The 20,451-nt window shown below is 41.4% G+C and overlaps 2 protein-coding genes across 3 annotated transcripts in view; one reads left to right on the forward strand and one right to left on the reverse strand.

Annotated features, from left to right (window-relative positions):
- Positions 1 to 6,741, reverse strand: part of FAN1 (FANCD2 and FANCI associated nuclease 1) — a 55,323-nt gene extending 48,582 nt beyond the window's left edge. The window contains exons 1-3 of one of the 2 annotated variants that reach the window (XM_056572538.1): positions 6,604 to 6,741; positions 2,853 to 4,063; positions 1,041 to 1,181 (exon numbers count right to left, since the gene is read on the reverse strand). In XM_056572538.1, coding sequence (XP_056428513.1) covers positions 1,041 to 1,181; positions 2,853 to 4,011 — 1,300 coding nt within the window. In that variant the 5' untranslated portion in view covers positions 4,012 to 4,063; positions 6,604 to 6,741. Of the gene's footprint in view, positions 1 to 1,040; positions 1,182 to 2,852; positions 4,064 to 6,051; positions 6,451 to 6,603 lie in introns of those variants that run through there. The other variant, XM_056572539.1, reaches the window with a different exon arrangement.
- A 118-nt stretch (positions 6,742 to 6,859) lies between these two features.
- MPHOSPH10 (M-phase phosphoprotein 10) lies at positions 6,860 to 16,404 on the forward strand. Its single transcript, XM_056572541.1, has 11 exons — positions 6,860 to 6,999; positions 9,224 to 9,923; positions 11,334 to 11,494; positions 11,804 to 12,008; positions 12,115 to 12,256; positions 13,191 to 13,258; positions 13,820 to 13,957; positions 14,104 to 14,214; positions 15,518 to 15,625; positions 15,716 to 15,946; positions 16,124 to 16,404. The coding sequence occupies exons 1-11, from the start codon at positions 6,917 to 6,919 to the stop codon at positions 16,271 to 16,273; spliced, it is 2,097 nt and encodes a 698-aa protein (XP_056428516.1). The 5' UTR covers positions 6,860 to 6,916; the 3' UTR covers positions 16,274 to 16,404.
- The last annotated feature ends 4,047 nt before the right edge of the window (positions 16,405 to 20,451 follow it).

The raw sequence follows: 20,451 nt of genomic DNA on the forward strand, positions 1-20,451 counted from the left end.
CTTGTCTCACAATTATATTTGGCCATGTGAACAGACCTTAAGGTGTGTATTCACATGTACAGTATCCTGTGCATTTTTGATGCACAGGATTTGATGCTGCAGATTTGAAGCTGTGTTCTGTTGTTTAGTTTACACTGAACTCTGCAACATATAATCTGTAGCTTCAAATCCTACCCAAATATGTGCAGGATACGGTACGTGTAAAACATACCCTAAAGGGGTATTCAAGATATATATATATTTTTTTTCTATCTAACTAGGTGCAGTTGAAGGACATCTGCAGTGTAAAGACACTTATCCCCTATCCACAGGATATGGTATAATGGTCTGATCAAGGGGGTCTGAATTCTGGGACCTCCACGATCTCTTGCACAGGGCCGTGGCATTGCAGTGGCTCCCTTATGCAGGAGGCGCTGTGTGCTGGCTAATGCGCTTGTCGTGGGAGTGGAGGGAACGCACGAACGCTGCATCCCCGCCTCTCCCATAGAGATACATGGAGGGGGCGTGTCAGCCGAAATGTCATGCTGCGGCCTCCACTCCCCCTCCATGTATCTCTATGGGAGAGGCAGGGATGCAGCGTTCGTGCGTTCCCTCCACTCCCACGACAAGCGCATTAGCCAGCGCACAGCGCGGCAATGCTGGGGCCCTCTTCGGGAAATCCTGTGGGACCCCCTTGATCAGACACTTATCACCTATCCTGTGGATAGGGGATAAATGTCTTTACACTGCAGATGTCCTTTAAAAAGAAAAGAAAAAACTCTATACTTACCCTCCGAGCTACCCCTCCACTGCCACTGGCTAAGTGTCATTTCCCACTGCAAGCACTTCCTCATGTCGGTACTAGGACCTTCCCTCTTAGCGGCTATGGCTCAATAGTAGCATACATGTATTGTCAGGTAACTGTCTTGCAATTAAAATATACATTTTTAAAAAGTTGTACGTGAGTAGCGAGTTCAGAAGTCATGAAGACTTAAACAATTAAGCCAGACAGCCACTTAAAAAAATAAATTAAACAATACTATAATATTACACAGTTGTACCTGTCTGTAAAAACCCATGACGACTTAGTTCTTCAATGAAGGGAATCAAATCTGAACCAATTTCAGAGTATTCTATCTTGTTGACTTTTATCCAGTTTAGCTTGCGTTGGAAGAGCCGAACATACAGCTTTTGGCCTCCGGCTTTAACATTCACAAAGGAAGAGCAATGTCAGACAAAACACAAAACATAGACCTGACTGCAGCAGTAAATTAATATGAGGAAACTGTTATACCTTTCATTCTTTACCAGAGGACTCAGCTAACCAAGATCATATACTAAAGAAATGGTTCTTACTGATCTTTGTCTGGCTGCTCTTTATAAGTCTATGGGCAGCAAGACAAAGAATATAGCAAACTAAGTCCACACTCATGTAATGGTAACAAATGTGTGGTCCACTTTACATATAGATATATATTACATTTAATATCTGTGCAGCACACAGATAAATAGATATAACACATTATTTGCAACTTTGAATCTAGTTGGCTTCCGAATTCTATAATATTCGACGGCTTGAACATTTAAATGTTTATTTTAGTTTTTGACACATCCATCACACAGCTCTTTATCAACACTGTATTCCTTGTTGTATTAAAAAAAAAAAAACTTTTGACATGTCAGATCTTACTGCACGAGACGGACTCTATAGCTTAATGTTTAGGTGAGAGTTTCTCTCTGTCCGTTCTGGCCATTGGTGGGGTATGAAGACCCAGGTCCTAACTGATCAAAACTTTAAACATGAATTTTTCACATGTAAAAAGTTTTCTTTGAAGTAACAGTGGCATTTAAAACTGGGTTCACACTGGCATCGTAATGTCCAATTACAGTGATCCCTCAACTTACAATGGCGTCAACATACAATAGTTTCAACATACAATGGTCTTTTCTGGACCATTGTAACTTGAAACCAGACTCAACATACAATGTACAGACAGTCCAGATCTGTGAAACGTGTCAATGGCAGGAAGAACCGACCAATAAGAATGGGCATTCACTGGTAAAACCCCTGTATTACTGAAGCGTATGCACTGACTGATGTCTGGTAGCGCCCCCTACAGTACAGGGAGGTATTACATGTTCTGTACACTTTACCTGTACCAGGGTTAGCTGCTCCTTTGGACACCAGGTGAGGCCGGCTCCATTACTTTTTTAGGACACTGTGTGTACTGTACAGGACCCAGAAGAAGCTCCTGTCCTCTACATAGGCCAGTGTTTCCCAAGCAGGGTGCCCCCAGCTGTTGCAAAACTACAACTCCCAGCATGCCCGGACAGCCAAAGGCTGTCCGGGCATGCTGGGAGTTGTAGTTTTGCAACAGCTGGAGGCTCCCTGCTTGGGAAACACTGACATAGACAGTGATTTACAGCTCCCAGCAGATAGGTCCTACTTTTATATGTAAGGATTTGCTTTATCTATATTAGTTATCTACTTATTTTTCTTTAATTCTCACTTTTTCCTATTTTTTGGATGACATTTTGGTGGCTTCACAACCAATTACCAGGTTTCCATAGAGTTCTGGTCTCAACAAACAATGGTCGTCCCAGAACCAATTAATATTGTAACTTGAGGGACCACTGTATATATAATAGGAGCCATAATACTGTGCCAGATCAGTCATCAAACAATTCCAAGTGGCGACTGACAGACCAGACTGACTTATAATGGGATCTCTTGAGGACTTTCTTGCTTTGAAAAAGAACAGTTTTGAATACTGTGTTTGCAGTAAACAGTCACAGTCCCCCATAGGGATAATGTCAAAATATAAAAAAATAAAAATACTCCTACATGTTATGAAAATTATAGAAAAGTGTACCTGACAGCTGACGAAATGTTGTTAAAGCAAGCTTATCTTCTTCACTGAATAGACTCATGTCTTCCTCAATCTCCATGACTGTCTCCAGCACCATAAGAAAGTTCCTCAGGTAGTAAGGCTGTATACTAGGGTCAGACACAGGCTCCTTTATGTCACTGTTACCTGCTTCAACATTGCTCTCAGAGTCATTAAAAGGTTTAAGGAATTCATCAAGTAAATTAGGATCTTCCACAGGAAGAACGTCCTTTTTGTCCCCAATAGAGGTCACAGTTCCCTGATCACCATGCTTCTGATTCTCATCAGTAAGGTCAGAATTGGTTTCCAAAGAATCGCTGCATTTCATCTTTTTAGAATTGCTTTCTAAGACAAGAAACCCATCACTTTGCTTACGTTTTAATGAGTCAAGTGTTTTGCCTGTTACACAATCCAGCTGCTCCGACTCAAATTCCGCATTGGAAGGTGGAAGTTCAGCTCCATCTCCACTTGCCTGACTGCACTTCTGTGTCTTATAATCTTCCTGGACATTGTTAATACTATCAGGACTTGAAGACAAAGTCACTATATCAGAGGAGCATGTATCGTCCCACACTTGTGGCTCTGAGCTTTTATTGTTGTCGCTAGGATGTACAACGTCTTTGCTTACATCTTGCTTAGCTTTCCGAGTCTGATTTCTCCTGGAGAGTTTGGATGAGAGACTTCCCAGTGGTACAATGGTCACTACATCTTCTGCTTTAAACGTTTCCTTTATGGAAACATTTTTTCCAAAGTAGGGGCTAGATTGTGCACTACTCACTTGGTCCTGTATACTTGGATCAGCTTTGGTTATTGAGGTCTTAGGTTTTAGTGGCCTCTGAGGGCTTGTACATGTAGAGGCGTTCTGCTCTGAAACTGTGTCACCAACCAGTATAACGTCATCATTCTGTTCCTTTGCTTTGGGACAGGTCTCATCAATGTGTTTGTTTAAACCAAATCTTGGGACCATCTGCCCACAGAGAGGGCAGGAAAGTTTTGGTGGAGGTGCATTCTTGAAGAGGGTAACAATCGATGGAGATGTAGAAGATTGTGATGGTGATGCGGTGACTTTTAAAGCAGAACCTTTTTTATTTTTGGATAAGGAGAGACGAGATTTTTTCTTTTCTGGAGTCTTGTGTTGTGACATAATGAGAATAGAAATCCTGACTGGTCACATGCTAAGCCCTGTATATTGTCATCTAAAGAAAAGAAAAAATGGAAAAAGTTAGTAGTGTGGACTGTGCCTGAACAGTAAAGATTTAGTGAAACAACACAAAACCACATATATTATAGGGATGTTTTGGGATTAGGAAAGTATATTTCATTATAGGGCAAACATACAAGGCATACACCATCAATAACCACAGTCATTGGAATAACACTGCAGTAGTGCGGTCATTTTAATCTTTCTGCAATTCTGCTCTGTTTTCTAGAGGCCCTATGTTCGGCCCATTATAATCACACAGCTTCCAAGCAAGGGCAACCTGTCAAGAGATGAAGTTGCACTCTGGTTTCTTATTGCCACTGAAATTTGTCCTAGTGATCAGCAAACTTCCACTGTTTGGACATACATGATATTACATGTGCTGAGACAACCCCTTTAAATGGGCACTGTCACCAAACATTTTTTTTTTATATGTTGTAGTACTCATGTACTACAACATATCTATAATATAGATGTATTTTTTTCCATTAAATTAGTTTATTTTACGCCGGCTGCAGCCTGGCGTGACGTCACATATGAATTCGGACCGATGCCGGCCGGGCATCGGTCCTTATTCATTTAGCCTGCGCTCGCTCCCTGTCTGTCAATCAGACAGGCGGAAGCGAGCACTGAGAGCGCATTGGCTCTCTGGCCTCACCCACCTCCCGGTATATACGCGGCGCTGCTGCTGGACGCAGCACTTTGGTATGTCGGGCAGGGCTGTGGAGTTGGAGTCAGAGTCGAGGAGTCGGACGAAATTTTGGGTACCTGGAGTCGGCAAACAATGCACCGACTCAGACTCCTACTAAATTTAGATTGGAATAAAAAAATAAAAAAAAGCAAGATTAAATGTCCCAATTCACAAAAAGTTATAATTAATGAATTCTCTACTATAAGAATAAAGACCAATGCGTGCAGTGCCTCACGTAACCGCAAAACAAACACGTTAAGTGACTGTGAAGAAGCATGCTTTTCATGTGCTTTACTATATGGCACACAACGCACAATTAGGAGCGGCAATACTTATACTTTCCATAGTGTTGTGTTCTGCTGTTACAAGGAACCCATGGGTAACCTAGCCTCTCACTGATAAGGGGTTAAGGAAATATGTTTTTTTGCAGGACTAGAGACACTTGTATAAGTGAAGGGAATGGAGGGTCAATAGATCAAGACTGAAGCTGTAAACCATTGGAAAAACTGCTGCTATTCAGCTAAGACTATAAAAACTTGTAAACTCGATTGTTAGCTTAAAGGGGTACTCCGCCCCTAGACATCACGAGGGGCGGAGCCGTGATGTAGCGATGCTCCGGCCCCTGTATCGCCCGTCATTACGCACAGAGCGAACTCGCTCAGTGCAGTAATGATAGCGCGGTGCCAAAGGATAGGGGATAAGATGTCTGATCGCGGGGGCCCGCTGCTGAGACCCCCGTGATCTCCCTGCAGCATCCACATTCTATGCGGGTGCTGAATCTCCAGTTTCGGAAACCTCTGTGTTTCCGGGACTGGGAACGTGACGTCACGCCACGCCACGCCACGCCCCCTCCATTCATGTCTATGGGAGGGGACGTAATGGCCGTCACACCCCCTCCCATAGACATGAATGGAGGGGGTGTGCATGCGTGATGTCACGTCCCCAGTGCCGGAAACCAGGAGGTTTCCGAAACTGGAGATTCAGCACCCACATAAAATAAAGGCTGATGCAGGGAGATCGTGGGGGGTCTCAGCAGCGGGGCCCCCCACGATCAGACATCTTATCCCCTATCCTTTGGATAGGGGATAACATGTTTTTGCCCGGAATAACCCTTTGATTGCTCTGGCTCGAGACAACCTGCACCACCCTGTGGACACTTGGGCCGACTGACCCCACCCTGTGGGCACTTGAGGCAACCGGCCCCACCCTTGGGGCACTTGCTGCTCATAGGAAAAAAATTACATAGTACACTAATCTAAAGATATACCTGTCAAGGTTCTGTTAACCCCTACCTGGCACTAGGATGAAACCTTCTGACAGATTCCCCTTAGAGGAGATATATCATGCAAGACATTTTATCCCCTATCCAAAAGACAGGATAAGTTTAAGATTGCGGGGGCTCAGACTGCTGGGACCCCGACTCTCCCTGGAAAGGGGGCATGTCAACCCCTGCATAAAGGCTACCTCCAACCAAAGGCTGTTCGGACATGCTGGGAGTTGTAGTTTTGTAACAGTAGGAGGCACCCTGGTTAGGAAACACTACTTTAGAAGCTAGGAAGCCTGCAGTAAGCACTCCTACAATAAAGTCTGTCTTAATCACAATGCACCAGTTCATTACAAGGCAGTCATCCCCAACCTTCAGCTCTCCAGGTGTTAATAAACTACAACTTCCAGAATACTGTGACAGCCGAAAGGCATGCTGGGAGTTGTAGTTCTGCAAAAACTGGAGAGCTACAGGTTGTGGAAAACAGTAATGACATATAATGATTTCCTAACAAATATACAGCAGCCTGTAACATCACACGTGAGATTGGATACAGCACGAAGTAGCTGCCTCTCCTTACCTGTCACACTGCACGGTCGCCGCCATCTTGGGAGCAGACTTCAAACAAAGCTTTATGTAAACGGACAAACTGTAATATATTCCAAAAATGACACGAACAACCAGGGAAGGTATTGGTTTGTAACGGGCAGATTATGTAAGCGGTTTATACCGTGTTATGGGGAGAGAAACACAAACAAACAAAAAAAATAGCGTAAATTATTGTGTAGGAACCATTATGCCGCACTGCAGTTTCCGTCCGGAACTTGCTGTTTTTGCACATCCGGCAAAAATTGTCCATGTGAGAGTTCTGTGTAGCCGTGTTTAATGCAGACATGGCGGAGGTGCAGCGGCCGAGGTTGTGGCAGTGTATGGGGGTGCTGGAAGCGGTGGATGCCCACCCGGAGCAGCTTCTGAGGTACAGTCAATTTTACATTACATGGTGCCAGTTAAAATGAATGGGAAAGCATGGAATCATAGATCAGTGTGCCCCAACTAGGAGCTCCCCAGCTGTCCCAAAGCAGGTAATGATTGGACAGTCTCTCATATAGTAGCCCAGAACAGGCTCCCCACCTTACAATGTCCATATACCTAATAATCTATGGCAGTGGTCTCACAATTGTGGACCTCCAGCTGTTGCAGATGTACAATTCCCAGTATTAGCTGTCTGGGCATGCTGGGAGTTTTGGTTTTGCAACAGCTGGAGGTCCACCGTTTAGAGACCTCGGATCTATTGGGATGGATGTTGTTAAAAGCAGCTGTACCTGTCCCTGCGCCATCCACCAGACTCCAGTGAATACTTAACATTTATGGCAATTTGATAGAAATACTTGGGTGGGATGTTCCTTAGGCAAATTACATGTGGCAATAGTATGGTCAATATATTCCATTAGTGTTTGAAAGCCATATACAGGACTAGAACCAATACAGGGAAGACCTAGAATGGAAAGATCTGGATATCTTCGTGTTTCAGACCCACTCATGCTTCTGACTTACAAATACTGAGCCAAATATGCACACAAATATTGCCTTGTAAGTGTCCTTAACCCCTGAAAAACCAGGCCAATTTTCATGTTTGCACTTAAAAAATTTTCTCCTCCCCTTCTAAATATCATAATTCTTTCAATTTTGCACCTACAGACCCATATGAGGCTTGTTTTTTGTCACCAATTGTACTTTGTAATGACATCAATCATTTCATAACAAAATCTATGCCGAAACCCCCAAAAAATATCACCATTTTGTAACTTTTGGGGGCTTCTGTTTCTACGTCTTGCACTTTTCGGTAAAAAATCTTTATACTGCAGGTCCATACGGTTACAAGGATACCAAATTGTATTTTACTACTTAAAATTTTTTATAACTACATGCACCAAAATTAGTATGTTTAAAATTGTCATCTTCTGACCCCTATAACTTTTTTATTTCTCTGCATACCCGGCTATATGAGGGCTCATCTTTTACACCATGGTCTGTAGTTTTTATAGGTACCATCTTTGTTTTGATGGGACTTTTTGATCACTTTTTATAAAAAAAATTTTTTATGGTATATTAAGTGACCGAAATGCACAATTTTGGAATTATTTTTTTGTTTGTATTTTTTGACGTGCACACCATCAATAGTGCGGTTTACCTAACACTTTTTAAATATTTTGGACATTTACGCACGTGGTGGTACCAGATATGATTATTTATTTTTGTTTACATTATTTTATTTAAATGGGCACTGTCACCAACTTTATTTTTTGATATGTTGTAGTACCTATGTACTACAACATATCTCTAATATACTTTTATTATTTTTTTTTCCATTAAAAAGGTTTAATTTACATTTAAAAACCGGCTACTGAAAAAGGACTGATTTTGGAGTTGCAATCAGTCCTTTTTCAGTTAGGCTGCACTCGCTCCCTGCCTGTCAATCAGACAGGCGGAAGCGAGCGCATTGGTTCCCCGGCCACTGGCTGGGAGGCCACTCCTCCCGCACATCGCAGCCGCCTCGTTGCTGCTGCTGTCCCTGCACACCCGCTGCCAGACTCTGCAGTAACTGCAAGTGTAATGAGGGAACGGGCTAGTGCCGTAGCAGGGGGGGGGGGGGGACGGGCTAGCATTAAAAAAAAAATAGGATGGTGGGAGCTACCCTTTAAAAAATGGGAAGAAGAGGGTGATTTAAACTTTTATTAGGGAAGGGGTTAATTCACTTTTATTAACTTTTTGTTTTTAGTCCCTATAACATGTAATCTTGCAATTGCATACACTGTTCAATTTATCAGTGTTATCAGTGCTCTGCTGCTCTAGCCTACCATGGCTGGCTGGGGACATCAGAGGACCGATCAGACAGCGAGGACGCAGGTAAGGGCCCTCCTGCCGTCCACTACTACTAACTTTAACAGTAACTGAGCTACAGTAATACAGCATGGTCAATACACAGAACTGTACAAAGCTGAGGGGTCTGCTTCCTGCTTATACTGATTATGAAGGTGTCATGGCTCTAGCAAAAAGCTGATCAGTGGGGCTGCAGGTTTCCCACTGCCCAATGTGTCTCTCCTTTGACCTATCCTAAACCATTAATGAAAATATCCATGAAAGGCCCAATAACAAAAGTGCTTGTTGTTGTTTACATTTTTTTTTTCTTTTCTTTTTAGCGTTCAGGAGGGACTGGCTTCTGAGTTCTCAAACTTAACCAAAGCCCTGTATGACTTGCATAAATCAGAAGGAGCTCTGCAGGTGGGGAGTCCTCTGAATGAACTGATTATAGAAAACTTTGATGAAGAGCAAATCTGGCAGCAGCTTGAGCTTCAGAACAGAGCCGTTCTTGGCCACTTCTCCAAGGCAGTCAGCCAGACTGTGAAGGACAAGGACATTTATGTTTTCCAGCAATCACAAGAGGAAGAGGAGCCATCTGAGAATGAGCAGGATGAAGAAGAGGGGTCTGAGATTGACCAGGAGGAAGAAGCTTTAGAAGACTCCTCAAAAAATGTGAAGGGCCTTGAAAGTAAAGGAAGAAATGGTAGAATACTACTAACTAAAAACAGTAAAAGGGTCACAGTGGAACAGCAAAGTGATGATGACTCCGACATGGATTTTGACATTGATAAACTAGAAAAAGAACGGAAGAAAAATACCAGTAGAAAAGCTGTAAAAAAATCAATAGAGAAATCTATAGTGGATGACAAGTTCTTTAAGTTGTCAGAAATGGAAGCTTTTCTGGAGGCAGCTGAAAAAGAAGATGATAATAGGAAGAATGAAGAGGATGATGATGAAGAAAAGGTGGATTATTTTGAAGATATTGAATCATTTGATGATGATGATGAGAGTGATGAAGAAATAACAAAGGACACAAAGGTAAAATATCTGTCTATGGTTTGCTGCACTTCAGTTTATTTTCTTGAAATCAGATTTGAAGAGGTGAAACCCTGCTTAGTTCTACACTGGAAATTGTTTGGTTCGCTGTAAAGTGTAATTGCAGCTTTCCTGGTATTTGCTTCATGAAATAAAAATCTGGCTGCATACATGGCAAATCTTAGCAAAAAAGTGGACTTACACTTTGATGTTCACTCCCAGCCAGACCCTCTGGATGTCATAAGAACACCTCTCCCAAAACGTATCATTTGTTTCACGCCACCTGACCAGCTATCACTACATTGCACTTTGATTTGCTCTGAAACACTTAGCGAAATGTTAGTTTTAAAGAGTACCTGTCACCAAAAACTTTTATATTTTGTTAACCAATGTATTAGAAACAACTTTCTGATAACATGTGATTAACAAAAATGTATCTTTTATATGTTTTTGTTTTACTTAAAAAAAACTGACCACTTGGGGTCTCCCTACATGTCCCGGCACATAGAGTTCGGACTCATGCCGGCCTGGCAGCATGAGTCCAAACTCTTAGTGCAGCCGGGACACAGAAAAGCACAGTGCAGGTCCCTGCCTGTCAATCAGGCGGGAGCGAGCTGCCTGTGCCTGCCCATGGTGACAAGTCTTCCTGCAGCCATGGACACCCCAAAGTATCCCCACCTGTGATGATAGGACTATCTCCCCCCCCCCCCCCCCCCCCCCCCGTGGAGACAAGCAGCACAGAACCCACCCTGTGCCCCTCAACACTCACCCTGTGCCAAACCGGCCTGCTTTGCTGAACAGGGAAGGGAAGGATGGAAGTGTTATTCAGCAGGCTTCAGCTGACGTCACGCCTGCCGGGTAACGCCCCCTTCAGCCCAAGCTGTGTGCAGGCTTTAGAAGAAGATTGCCCATGAACTGAAAGGTAACATACCAGGAGATAATTCAGTTGGTGACAGGTACTCTTTAAAGATGGGCTGGGAATGTGGTATAAAGCCAAGGACTTTCAGCTGGGCTTTTAGCTAGGACTTTAGCCCAGTGACATGGCAGAATGTACAAGCTGAATTTTTTTCTGCTGGATTCTGCATGTAAATGCCACCGTATGAGTCCTTTTAGTCCTATGATGAGTGCTCTGCTTCAGAAGTATTGACCGTAGCCATGAACCAATCTAATAGTACAAAAGGCGGCATTCCAGAAAAATACAGCTCAAGAGCTTCATTCACCCAATAGTGTCAATAAAGGAATAACAATGTTTAGAACCAACAATAGGTTCGTCCTTAAGCTTAAGGTAGAACCTATTGTGAGTTCGGAACATTGCAGATACTTTTGTGGTTGAAAAAGCTGTTTAGCTGGATTTTTCTGTCGTCTCTTCTTCTTTTGGCCTGTTTTGGTATTAAACAGTTTCTGATTTTTCAGGCTGCTAAAAGCTCGAGAGACTTTCTGTACAAAGATTTCTTTGACCCTGTTGAGGATGATGAGAATGGAACAGAAAGACAGTGGAGAGGTCAGGAAGGTGATGGTCTTGAAGACAATGAAGAAGAAATGGGGGAAGATGCTGATGAGGAAGATGCTGACAAGTAAGAATTTCATGGCAGTTTTCTTGTTTCGTGGCATTCGAGCTGTTTTGCCCTACGTTTCATTGTGTGTGTGTGTGTGTATATATATATATATATATATATATATATATATATATATATATAGTGGGTTCATTTCATTTGATGGTTTGCATGCAGTTTTAAAGGTTGCAGGTTTATATGCACTTAGTGTACGTAACCTTCAGATGGCTGTGTTGGAGTGATTTCTGATACAGAAGACATCATGCTCTTTATTTTGTTTGGATCCTTCCCTATTTGTCTTAACTCCAAGCCGGTAACTTCCTCTTGCAGCGATGATGTTATTGAGGAGGATGATGAAGACTTTGCAATGGAAGAAACAGAGGAGAGTAAAAAAGCCAAGGACTCTTTTAAACGGGTGACATTTGATCTTTCTGATGGTAGTGAAGGAGAAGAGGTTGCAGATATTCTTGGTGGTAAAAAGAAGAGTGACCAACCAAATGAATCAAAATCCTCCTTTGAAAAGAGGGAGGAAAAGGTCAGTTCAATCGCATATATTCCTTTCCAGGTTAAACCTGAAAATGTGGCATGTGAACTGCTAAGTAACAGTATCTGTTCTACTGCTATAAATTGTTGCACTACAGATGGCTGAGAAGATTCAGGTTTTGCAAAAACAAATGTTGGAAGAAAAATCTTGGCAGCTGGGTGGTGAGGTGACAGCACAGAAGAGACCAGAGAACAGTCTTCTCTCAGAGTCCTTGCTTTTTGACCATGCCTCCAGGATGGGTAAGTGGTATGGATGTGAAATTTTAAGTAGAGGACCTAGCTTCCCTGATCTCACATGATGATGGGACCAGAACTTGTCTTTGATGCTAAACATACAGCTCTTATGGCTATATGCATGAGGTCTTATTGAGCAGGGGGTCAGAGAATTTTGTGATTTTTGAGAACAAGGACCCCGTCACTTGTTAGGAGTGGTGAATCCCACATGCACAGCACTATTCCATTCATTCTTTATGGGAGCTGCCAAAGATAGCTGAGTACAGTGTTTGGCTGTCTCTGGAATTCCTATAGAGAATACATAGAGCAGTGGTGCACATGCACAATTTACTGCTCCATTTTATTGGGAGACCAAGGTCCTAGTTCTCAAGAATGCTAGAGGCCCTTGCGGTGGAATTCCAGCTATCAGATGGATATTTCCAATCCTGTGTGTAAGGGGGAACCTTTGCCACAGGATATTCACATGTACAGTATCCAGCGCATATTGAATGTGCAGGATTTGATGGTGCAGATTTGTTGCCGTGTTTAGTCAATTAGTTTACCGCTCGACTCAAATCCTGCATATCAAATATGTGCAGGATACTGTACGTGTGGTGTATAACTGTGGCTTTTCATATGTTTTGAGTGTTTATGGACACATTAATCTAGAGATCTAGCCACTGACTCAGCTGGGCACTGAATGCTGGTTTGTGAAGAGGAAGGCAGACTGTCATGGCTTTCAAGTGAAATGACTCATGTTAAGATTTCAGTAGATACCATGAAGATTTCAGAGAGAGACTTATTTTATGCATCAGCTCTCCTTTTAAATGATAAACTACAGAAAGTGTTATCCTTCTCTGGGATTAGTTCTCTCCAAAGAATAAAACTATCCTAAAACAATGTGCAAAAGGCTAGTCTTTTTAATTCTGAAATTGTCCTTTTCTTATGTTTTTTTTTCTAGCACCCGTAATAACAGAAGAAACAACAGTTCAACTGGAAGACATCATCAAACAAAGAATAAAAGACCAGGTTGGTGAATGGTTAAACAGATTGTAATCAGTGCAATGTACTTTATTATTATTATTTTTTTCTTTTTAAATGTACCTGTTGTGATGTAGATACCATTTTATGTATATTTGTAATTGGTTAAAACTGTGTATATATTTTGTCCCTAAACCTATTGTCTATGTGTCTCTGAGGTGACCAAATACGGGGCACTGGGGACAGGCGGGGATGATACGCCCCTGGCTCACACAGCAGGATAATTAACAAGCAAGGAGCCTGCACAGAGCCCTGCTTGTTTTCCCCTCACTTCCTGTATTTGGACTCACAGGCTAAAGCTGCATGGGCACCCAAAAATATACAATTTTATATATCAATGTATATTACAAATATGAATATTATCTACATTATATCAAAAACTTTTATCAAATAATCAAGTCATTAAATTAAAACTCTAAATATATCATTCTGTTTGCTGATTTTTATTGCTGTAAATGTAGAAAATATTACAAACAGGTAATTTTCTGCAGTTTGTTTTTATGTTTTTTAAGTAAAGTTAGACTCTCATTAACTGCTTTTTTTTCTAAGGTGTGGGATGATGTGGTGCGTAAGGAAAAACCAAAGGAAGATGCCTTTGAATATAAGAAGCGACTCGCCTTGGACCATGATAAGAGCAAACTGAGTCTTGCAGAGATTTATGAACAGGAGTATTTAAAACTCAACCAGGTAACTTGTATTTAATTTCGCTTATTAATGTTGAAGATCTTTGGAATCAATATAGGAAAAAAGGGATAGAGAGGTTATGCTTGTTTTTCTTGCTTTGCTTTGTATTTGCTTCAAAAAGCAACTATTCATTTTTCAATATATTGTAGAAGAAAACAGAAGAGGAGGAGGACCCAAAGCACATTGAAATTCAGAAACTGATGGATAACCTATTCCTGAAACTTGACGCTCTCTCAAACTTCCACTTTACACCCAAACCGGTAAATGTATTACTTTGTACCAGATATCTCAACTTAACTCATGGCTATAAGATGGTAGAAGATCAGGGACTCGTTCTGGTGATGTTGATCAGTGTGATCTGCGCTCCACTTGTACAGGCTGCCAATGCTGTCTGCACATTTGGAGCGCCGATTAGATGGTACAGAGGCATGTAGGTACCCTCTCTGTCATCCCAGCTGATTTGGGACCCCATACTTTTGCCACAGTGGTCCTGATCAGCCCACTATCCGGCAAGGAATTTTCTTGCTTGTAGGCGCCAACAGAAGTGGGTGGAGGACGTAATTGTGTGCCCTTTGTCATTAAGGAATATAATGTCAAATATATATTTATAAAATACCTGGCTGCCCATTACTTAAAAATAAATAATGGCCTTAAAGTAGTTGTCCAGGATTAGAAAAACAGAGCTGATTTCTTTAAAAAAAAAAAAAAAAAAAAACACACCTGTCCTCAGCTTGTGTGCTGTATTGCAGCTCAGTTCCACTGAAGTAAATAGAGCCAAGTTGTAATACCACTGTATACACTTGGTAATGACCAGTATATGGAGGTTAAATTCAAATAATTAACCAATAGATTATCCCTTAGGGTTATCCAATAATACCCTTTCTTTCTATATACCCCTAAATACTTCTCATTAGCTTTATTGTTTTTGTATACACTTTTTAAAAACAATGAATGAAATAGCACTTTACATTTGAAAGTACTGTATGTCAGGAAATCACAGCTCACACTCGGTGACACGGTCAGATGCCCGCTACCTCATGATAAAGCTACTTTGTAGTGAAACATGTCGAGGGGGGGCAGAGTAAATAGATTTTAATTACAGTGCATTAGCCCATAACAGTTCAGAGTGTGAGCTGCAGGCACTGTGATTTGGTAAGTGAGCAGTTTACTATGAGGACTTTAAATATTTCCTTTAAATTTTTGAATGAAAGGGCTACTGCATTCATTGTTTTTTAAAAGGTGTATACAAAAACAATAAAGCTCATGGGAAGTATTTAGGGGTATATGGGAAGAAAGGGTATTATTGGATAACCCTAAGGGGTAATCTATTGGTTAAGTTGTAATATCACACACAACCTGGCAGGGTTGTAGAGTCGGAAGATAAATGTTTTTTGCAAGAAATTAACTGTTTGCTATTATTAGATCACCCTTTTTAAAGGGTGTCTCTTGGACTAAATGTGTAAGTCCTAAAGAACTCCTTTAAAACATAGACTATGTTATAGTTCTATGTTCTTTGCATTAAAACCCCAATATGTTTGTCTTGTTTTGTTTTTTTCCTCCCAGGCGGTTCCAGAAATGAAAGTGGTTTCTAATCTCCCGGCAATCAGTATGGAGGAGGTGGCCCCATTAGGAGTGAGTGAGGCGGCTCTTCTGGCTCCTGAGGAAATCAAAGTAAGGCGCATTCATTTGACTAAAAGCATCTCTGGTGTACTAGAAAATCGCCTCATATCTGTCTTCTCTTATCTTTGTCTCATTTAACAGGAAAAGAACAAATCTGGAGACATTAAGACAAATGCTGAAAAGACAGACACTGACAAGAAGCGTGAGAGGAGGAAGAAAAAGACCATAAAGAGGGTTAAAATAAAAGAAAGGGAGAAGAGACAAAAATTAGCAGAAAAGATGAGGGCAGAAAAAGGAAAGAAACAGACCAAGAAAGAAGCAGAAGCCAATCTGAAGAAGCTCACCAAGGAAGGAAAAGCCACCATGCTGAAGGTAATGTCCAGAGAGGAGGTTGCCTTATATAGGTTTGCTGTAACAGGGTATATCACCAAGATTGTTTTCATCTAAATATACAAATATCTTCTTTTTTCCTAAATGTAATGTTCAGCAGAGATAGTATTTCTAGTATAAACATCAGAGTCATTCATTATAACTATTTTCATGTTACAGGATGAAGGCAAGGATAAAGCCTTGAAGTCTTCTCAAGCATTTTTCTCCCAGCTTCAGGATCAAGTCAAATTACAGATCAAAGGTGCCAAGACTGTACAGAAGAAACCAAAGAAAAGTAACGAACTTTCTGCCCATAAACTCAAGTTGTAGCCAATGTTTCTTATCTTTCATTGGGCAGTCATATTTATGTCAGAGACTATAAGGTTTAGGGAAAAAAAATATCCCCACATTTTTTGTAAAAAAATAAAACTTTATATGTTGTATGAATGTTTTTTTTTAATTTATTTATTTATTTTTTTTACACGTTTGCCCCTATTGCGATTTCCTTGATCGATTGTGCCAGTCTGACTGTATTTGCTTTTTTTTTTTTTTTTGACAGATGATGGAGAACATTTACCATAACAGTAGTATTTGTGTAACTGGATACCAAGCCCCCTTCTTAACACAAATGAAAAAGTGTATTGTCAAAAAATAGCTTCGCCACCCACCTTTCTAGACAAGAGCAAGTGACAGTCTTCTCAGCCAATCGCAAGCCCCACCAATGTCCCGCCTCAGCCAGTGTCTCTTGACCTCCTTAGTTAGGATAGGGGATAAGATGACTGGGGGCTAAGTGCCCCTTTAGGCTACGTTCACATGTGTGTATTTTTGCTGAAAATCTGATGCTGCAGATTTTTCTGCCTATTGACTTCAATGGGCATCAAAATCCGCTGAAGCAAATCTGCAGCAGAGAATATGCATGTGTGAACGCACCCTTAAGATGCATTTTAGAAAATTATTTTAGAGCTGGATGTAGAACTTGCCATAGAGAAACAATAAGGCTAGGTTCACACTGCGAAATCTTCGGGTAGAAAATTTCCGACTGAGTCGGCATTAGGACCACGCGGACACTGCAGTCTCACTCATACCTCCAAATGTACAGTGACACAAACAAAATTATTTGTAAGGCAAAATTGAACACCATTTTGCAACTTTTGGGAGCTTCCGTTTATACCCAGTGCACCTTTTAGTAACACATACAGGGATGTATGGGGGCTCATTTTTGTTTTGATGCCACCTTTTTGATTGCATTTTATTTTATTTTTTTAGTATATGAAGTGACCAAATATACACATTTCTGGACTTTGGAATGTTGGACTGTGCGATTTAATTATCATTCTATTTTAATAGTTTGGACATTTACACATGTGGCTATACCACACATTTGTGTTTTATTTTACATTTTATTTGAAACTTATTAGGGAAAGGGTAATGCACATTTATTACTTTAAAAACATTTAACTTTTTTTCCCCCCCATAGGGGACTATTACATGCAATCTTAAGATTTACATACTCAGTGTTGCTCCATACAACAGCATTAATCAGTGTTATCTGTGCTCTGTTGCTCCAGCCTGCCATGACTGTCTTCAGCATTGGAGCACCGATCAAATGGCAAGGAGGACAGTAAGAGACCCCCCTCGCAGCTGATTGGGATCAGCCCGCTGGGCTAGCAGGGAATGGGATTTACCGTATTTAGATGCGACGACATGTTATGTGAACATTAGCCATGGGTCCCGTTTGCTAATAGTAACCGCCATACATCGGGAGTTCGCATTATATGTCCATTTGCGAGAAGGGGTTAAAGGGATTATCCAGGATTAGAAAAACAATGTTTTCTTTTCAAACCACCACCACATCTGTACTCTGGTTCTGTGTTTCATTACAACTTCACTCCATTCATTTTCGTAAAACTAAGCTGCAATACCCCACAAACCAAGAAGGGTGAATAACCTGCAGTTTTTGAGCCAAAGTCAGAAGTGAATCCATAAGGGAGAAGTGTAAGTCCTTCTTATATATGTTCTATTCCTTTTGAATACACTTCTGGCTTTGGTTCAAAAACTGGAAAGTGGAAACTTAGCCTTAAAATGATGTCCTATGATAGAAACCCATTGTAAAAGGCAGTCACAGCAGTGATCACCTGATTACACCAGGTCCCCAGTAACCTCTGCAAACAGCTGATTTTGCTGGGAAAAGCTACACATTTATCTTGCAGTGGTGGCAAGTTATGTAATATAGGGGACTCTTCTGACATCCATATGACCAGTTTTTAACTGATCACATACCGTACTAAACTTTGTAGGTCCTCATGCAAGAAGCACATCATACTTTCAAAAGTAATTATTGATTCATCATACCAGTCAGGAAGGGTTTAATGGATGGTTATTTCTCTAAATTTTTAGTCTATTACTGGCTGGATCTATACATCTTGACTCACAATTTGACCCTTTTAAATACACAAAACATGACATTGCTGTAGCAGGGAGAACAAAGCCCAGCTTTGGTTTTATGTGTCTCTTTAGATGCCACCTCTGTGCATGAGAATATTGTTCAGGTGAGGAAATATTTTTAGTAAAACGTATAAAAGCTTATCAGGCCAGGGGGTTAAATCGGTGCCCCAGGGTAAATATTTTGTGCTTGTAACATACATCATGCCTGACTTTTCTCATCAAGTAGAAGATATTTGGGAGGCACTCACCAGTACAGTGGAACAGTAATATTTATTCTTCATGCATTAAAAAAGCAGCTTGGTTTAGCGAGGATGCCAGGAGCTGGACCTCTAACTACAGCTGTTTCACTCCGCCATGGAGTTACCTAATGAAACAGCTGTAGTTACAGAGGTCCAGCTCCTGGCATCCTCGCTAAACCAAGCTGCATTACTATATGTAGTCCTGCCTATATATTGTATACACAGTGGTTTGTGCCAATATCTGTACCTGTATTGTTAGATTATTTTCTCCCCCCTATATTTATTAATTAGACATCTCTGGTCTATGTGCTATCACCAGGAGATAATTGTATCAGGTTGAGAATATGTGCATGCTGACAATTTAACATGTTTTTACCCACCCAGTTTTTGGTTCTATTTTGTCTTTTTGGGGCTGTAACAAAAACAAGAACCCAAAATTGGGACATATTGCAACTCAAACTAAAGGGGTTATCCACCTGCCAGACAGTAATGGACACGCTTAGGAAGGATCTGTGCTTGTCTTGGGTCTAAATGGCCATGTTGTGAGTCCACAATAAAGCTGCTGATTTCTGTGAAATGGCTGTTTCCCGTTGGAGTTCACACCTTCCAACTACGAGTCCCATGATCCCTTGTTTGTAAGTGTGAGGTCACTTTTTTCCCTCCCAATCACCACCCACCCCTTGAAGCACATGTGGGACCATGCAGCCCTAAGCAGAATGATCTTCCCACCCAGCGGTCCCTCCACCCATTGAAACAGACAGGCTCCCTTTGAACATCTGACTAGTGATGTAATGTCTCACACTGCACTGCAACCTGGGAAAGCCTAAGAAACTAATTTTGTATGCTGATAAAGATGAACATCAGGGAAAAGATTGCATACGAATTGTAAGAGCAGCACACACAGGTTCAGAGACTATGGCCCTCATTTACTAAGAAAATCGGGTTGTAAGTCTATCTTGCTTTCTTACCCGACTGCTTTTTTCCCCTGGTATTTATTATTATGTCGCATCCTGTTTGTCGCACGTGGGTTTTGTTGGTTTTGGTTTCCAACTCCTCTGAGCTCTCGGGAAAAAATCCACAACAATACAACAAATTCGGGTTGGAAACCTTAATAAATACGTGGGAAAGCTCAGAAATGTCGGGTAACGCCCCTTTTTCGGGTTTGGGAGAATCCACATAGGGTCCGTCGGGAAAAAATGTCGCATCGTGTCGCAGACTGGCGCACGATGTCTGCGACATGGCGCAGACAAAGATGCGACAAAAAAACCTGACAAAAGATGTCGGGTTTAGAATAGTAAATGAGGGCCTATATTATGAACTACACTAACTTAACAGCCCCTGTAGCACAGTACAGCTGTATTTTGGCAATTAAAATGGGTGACACTTGATTTTACAGCAGTTACAATTGTGGCTGTTGAGTTAACATTTGGGGACTAAGCGTTAATTTTTAACGTAAATTTGTTTTCCCTTAGTCCTAACAGCAGCACAAGTGGGGTGTTCTGCCCCTGTGAAGCTGGCAGGACGGTGGAATTTTTAATTCCGCCCAAGCAATTTAAATTAATTAGCCCCCCCATAAAAGGCCTCCTCCCCTAGGCCATCTCGCTTAATAACAAGTAACAAAAAAGTTTAGGGCGTGAAATTTGTGTGCTGCTGTTAGGACTAAGGGAAAACAAATTTACGTTAAAAATTAACGCTTCCCTTACGTCCTAACCAGCAGCACAAGTGGGGACTTAGCGAGTAACAACACAAATAGGGAGGGACTACGGCAGAGTGGCACTTAGGATTGACTGCCCAAAGGCCAACTCTTCCGATCGTTTGGCATTA

Source organism: Hyla sarda, chromosome 4, assembly GCF_029499605.1.
Source record: "Hyla sarda isolate aHylSar1 chromosome 4, aHylSar1.hap1, whole genome shotgun sequence".
NCBI classification, from domain to species: Eukaryota; Metazoa; Chordata; class Amphibia; order Anura; family Hylidae; genus Hyla; species Hyla sarda.

Excerpts from the sequence above, each read along its gene's own strand:
- MPHOSPH10 (XM_056572541.1), top strand. The coding sequence starts at position 6,917 with ATGGCGGAGGTGCAGCGGCCGAGGTTGTGGCAGTGTATGGGGGTGCTG. Across the intron at positions 12,257-13,190 it reads TGACCATGCCTCCAGGATGG|CACCCGTAATAACAGAAGAA; the intron begins GTAAGTGGTATG and ends TTTTTTTTCTAG. Across the intron at positions 13,259-13,819 it reads AACAAAGAATAAAAGACCAG|GTGTGGGATGATGTGGTGCG; the intron begins GTTGGTGAATGG and ends TTTTTTTCTAAG.